At 50.1% G+C, this 4797-nt stretch overlaps 1 protein-coding gene across 1 annotated transcript in view; it reads left to right on the top strand.

Moving 5' to 3' along the window:
- Positions 1-4590, top strand: part of ARRDC4 (arrestin domain containing 4) — a 23178-nt gene extending 18588 nt beyond the window's left edge. Inside the window, exons 7-10 of the mRNA XM_027765502.1 lie at positions 558-567; positions 697-853; positions 2289-2443; positions 3372-4590. Coding sequence (XP_027621303.1) covers positions 558-567; positions 697-853; positions 2289-2443; positions 3372-3428 — 379 coding nt within the window. The 3' untranslated portion in view covers positions 3429-4590. The remainder of the gene's footprint in view (positions 1-557; positions 568-696; positions 854-2288; positions 2444-3371) is intronic.
- Positions 4591-4797: the final 207 nt, after the last annotated feature.

The raw sequence follows: 4797 nt of genomic DNA, 5'->3' as shown, positions 1-4797 counted from the left end.
TTTTTTTTTTTTTTGAGAGAGAGATTTTTGCTATAGGGTGCATGCACTCACTGGAGAGACAGAGACAGAGAGACCAAAAGCAAAAAAATCACCTCCCAGATAAGGGCTGGCCACGCTGCAATCTCTTCTCCTCCATTCTTCTCTTGGGCACGCACACATTTTTTTAACCCACCAGGTCTGGGATTTGAACTACAGTCAACTACATGTGAGTCCAGTAATGTAACTGTTGCGCCATCTGCTGATCCCTATTATTATTTTTTAATTTGACCAGAGGGAGAGGGAAACAGAATAAAGCAAGCCACCAGGTTTGGGACTCAAACTGCCATTGGCCCTTTGGGAGTCCAGTCCCTTGATGACCATGCCACCTACCAATCCCCCCACTTGTAAGAGATTGAATAAAAATTCCTGAGTTACATTAAGGGGCACTCGCTATCTGTAACTAACTAGATAAGCCGTGCACCTTACAGCAGAATATGGAAAGGCCACAGTTCCCTGTCATAGGGCATTCATGAGGTGTTGAGTCCAGTTCACGTTGTTTGTTTTCGCGTTTTGTTTAGTCCAGACAATGTACGATCGCACTGGGGTTGGGCGGCAGGTGATGAAGGCGTGTGTTTTCTATGAAAACAGAAATGCATCGTGTTCTCCGAGGTGGCGCTGACGTGGGTCTTTCTCCTTTGGTTCTTCCGGGCACTTTAGGTGTACATCCACATTCCTGGTGCTCAGAAGCTGATGCTCGAGCTGCCGTTAGTGATCGGCACGGTTCCCTACAACGGCTTCGGGAACTGCAGCGTCCCCAGCCACTTCAGCGTGGACATGAGCTGGCTCACGCTAGCCCTGCCAGAGCAGCCCGAAGGTATGCCGCTTGCGAGCGCTCTCCGAGTGAGGCTGCACGGGGTGGGGACAGACAGCAGGGCCTGTCGTGAGAAATTGCATGGGTGTCCATGTGTTCTTTCCTTTTTGAGAAATTTTTGCTATAGGGTGTGCGCGCTCACCCGAGAGACAGAGACAGAGACAGAAAGCAAGTCACCCCCAGGGGGATGGCCATGTGGCGGTCCCTTCTCCTCCATTCTCCTCTTGGGATTTTGGGCACGCACGCACACATGCCCAGAGTGAATTTCAAGCCACTTGGTCTGGGAATTGAACTGCAGTTGACCATGTGGGAGTCGAGCATCTTAACCCCTACACTATAACCATATGTTGGCCCCGTGTCCTTGTTCTCTTTACTGCTTAAAAGTTAGGAAACTTCATTCTCCAGAAAGATCTCAGAAGTGTAATTTACCAGGCTAGCTGGTGGTGTGGAGGGTAAGGCAGCTGGATCTCACATGTTGACTGCACAGTTCAAGTCCTGGACCACGCAGCTTGAGAAACACACCAGGCAGGTGTGTGTGCATGCCTAAAATCCTGAGAGAATGGAGGAGAAAGAATGAGGTGGCCATCCCCTGGAGGGTGATTGATTTTTTTCTCTGTCTCTCTTTCCTACTCCTTCCCTAGAGAGCATACATGCCCTATAGCAAATTTAAAAAAAAAAAAATCACACAAAAAGTGTAACATAGCCAGGACACACAGCTGCCAACAGGAGGCCCAGGAATAAAATGTACGTCTCCTGGTTCCAATCCGTATTGGTTAAACGATGAAAACCAGGGACCAGCAGGTACCATGGTGGTTAAGGTGCTGGACTCCAACATGGCCAGCTTCAGTTTGAGTCCCGGACCCGACAGCTTGAAAGTCATGCCGCTGTGTGTGTGTGTGTGCCCAAAGTCCCAGGCGGAGAGTGGAGGAGAAGGCATTGCAGCATGGCCATCCCTCCCTTCCCCCTCCCAGGGGTGATTTCTCACTTTCCTTCGCTCTGTCTAGGGCGAGCTTACAAACCCTGTAACAAAGACGAAGAAGAAAAAGAAAACAGTCCAAATAAGAGGATCGAGTGTTCCATATTTTCTGCACGGACATTTTCCTGATAGTCCTTTACCTGGACTCGACCACGTCTTAGGTTGCCGGCAAAGTCATGACGTTTTTTTTCTGTTTTCTTATGCAAAATAAGAGCATCATGACTTTTCTGACAACCCAGTGCATCTCGAAAGAGTAGAATCTAACCCAGCGATGGGAGTAATTTACCAAAAGCAGAATCGATTAACGTTTGTGGTGTAACGAGTACCAATGCTGGCCAATTAGGGGAAGAAAAGAGATTTTTCTCTTTAAGTTTAGCTACCTCTGTCATTTGGGCGAGAGTTCAGACAAGAGGGATTCATGTGTGCGGGGATCTCTTGACTTCACCTCCATTTCTGTTGCAGCCCCACCAAATTACGCAGACGTGGTATCCGAGGAGGAGTTCTCCAGGCACGTCCCCCCTCTCCCTCAGCCTCCTGACTGCGAGGGAGAAGTGTGCTGTCCCGTGTTTGCCTGCATTCAAGAATTCCGTTTTCAACCTCCACCTCTTTACTCAGAGGTAACAAAGCCAAAGAAAGTTCGACCCTTCTTGTGCTGGCCCACCCCCCGTTTGGCCCAGGGTCTGTAGCTGGCTCAGTCAGTAGGCTACGACTGCAGGCTTGTTTGTACAACGGCATTGGGTTTTCACTGATGCATCTGCCCACATGGCCCAGGATTTCTCTCTCGAGGTGTGGCACGTGTGCACAGTATTCACGGATTGCCTCACAGCGTTTTTTGTGGCCATGGAGTATGGGAAAACTTAAACAGCCTCTGGGACTTGAAGCGTGGTTATCATGTAACCATCACAGGATGAGAAACAGATAACAGAGGGCCAACAGGTGGCGTTGTGGTTAAGGTGCTGGAATCCCTCACGGCCAGCCACAGTTCGAGTCTCAGACCCAGTGGCTTGAAAATCACACCGGGCTGGGACCAGGAGTTGGCGTCATGCATGGCCCTGTCTCTGGCCTCCCATGTAGTCAACCGCGGGGCAAGTCCCGGACCCGGTGGCTTAAACTCACACCGGGCGCATGTGCATGCATGCCCAAGATCCTGAGAGGAGAATGGAGGTGAAGGGATTGGGGCGTGGCCATCCCCCTCAGGGGGTGATTTCTTGCTTTCTGTCTCTTTGTTTCTCTGTCTTTCTGGCGAGTGCATGCGCCCTATAACAAAAACCTCTCCGGAAAAAAAAAAAAATCACAATGGGTGTGTGTATATGTGTGTCTAAAATCCCAAAAGGAGAATAGAGGAGAAGGGATTGTGGTGTGGCCCTCCCTCCCAGGGGGTGATTTCTTGCTTCCTGACTGTCTCTGTCTCTCCCCAGCAAGCGCATGCCCTATGGCCAAAAAAAATAAAAAAAGAAAGAAAGAAAGAAATCAATAGATAAAAGAAATCATTCTAAAGAATGCTATCCAGTAATGCCGGTCTGTGTTTGGTCGTCGTTTTTGCAGGTCGATCCACATCCCTGTGACGTAGAAGATACCCAGCCTGTCTCCTTCATTCTCTGAACACACGCTAGAAATCACTGTGCTCCCCATCACACGGGAACGTTGACTCTTTTCCACCTGCCTCCTCGGGGGCGAGGGAAGGAAGACTCACTTAAGAACACGCGTGGACATCCAGACCGAAGGCGGTAGAAATGAAATATAAGCACTCCGAGTGGGCCGACGTCATGTTTGCACACGTTTCTGTGGTGGTGACAGGGTCCTGCTAAAGAATGGAGATGCGGGAAGTGACAGAAGGTAGCGGAAGTCGCGATGGTGCAGAGTACGTGAGGGAGGTCTGCGCTGTCCCACGAGGCGGGCGTCTGTAGATGGTGAGGATGCTGCAAGCGGACTTGGGAGGGGTTTCTCAGAGGGAGGCGGAACCATCCTAACCCGAGGCAGTGTAGACGAGACAGAGTTGGAGGGCGGAGCCGTGCGTGGTTGCAGGAACAGAAAAGCGGCCTACTCCACCCACAGAGCGAGACCCTCAGACTTCAGGGTCTTTGTGATTTCTTAGCGTCTTCACTGTATTCGAGGACAGGCACCCTGGGGGCTGTCCTTTGTTGAGATGTTGGCCGTAGGAGGTTTGAATGAAGTCAGTTTTCACTCTTCCAGTCGGAGGTCAAGATAGAGCGTACGGCTTGGCCGTTCAGTATTTACAAAACCAAGAAAGGGTTCCATGAACGTCTTAGTGCAGAGAGGAAAGTATTGCAGTACGAGATCACATTTTACTGAAGGCTGTCATTTTCACCCCCCTGTAAGAACTTTTCACAGAATCCCTCACATCTTGTTTACCTAGGAGCACATGTGAAAAAAGAAGAGCATGGGGAGATTGCATCTTCAGGATGTGTTGAGAACTACACACAGTCCATAGGACAAAAAAAAAAAGCCTTTTCCTAACCTACCTCTTGCGGGGTTATACGTCTTTAAAACTCTGATCAGTCTTTGGCCTGTCTGCTGTTTGCAGCGAGCGGTCTTACTCCCCCCTCTCCTATCATCAGATCCGTAACTATAAGGGAAAAGCCCGCGAGCTTGGCATGAAGCAGAAGTCAACAGACACACATCTAAGGGTGTTTCAAAACACCGACGCAGGGGACCAACAGTTAGCATAATGGCTATGTCGCTGGACTCCCACGTAGTCAACCACGGTTCGAGTCCCGGATCCGGTGGCTTAAACTCACGCCGGGCGTGTGTGTCTGCATGCCCAAGATCCTGAGAGGACAATGGAGGAGAAGGGATTGCAGCGTGGCCATCCCCCCTGGAGGGTGATTTCTCGCTTTCTGTCTCTATCTCTGTCTGTCTGGCGAGTGCACATTGCCCTATAGCAAAAACCTCTCCAAAAAAAAAAAAAAAAAAAAACCCAAACGCCCAGCCCTTCAGGGGGGGGGTAGGC

Source organism: Tupaia chinensis, unplaced genomic scaffold, assembly GCF_000334495.1.
Source record: "Tupaia chinensis unplaced genomic scaffold, TupChi_1.0 Scaffold138490_1, whole genome shotgun sequence".
NCBI lineage: Eukaryota > Metazoa > Chordata > Mammalia > Scandentia > Tupaiidae > Tupaia > Tupaia belangeri.
The sequence above is the reverse complement of the archived record's forward strand: the minus strand, read 5'-3'. Positions and strand labels throughout refer to the sequence as shown.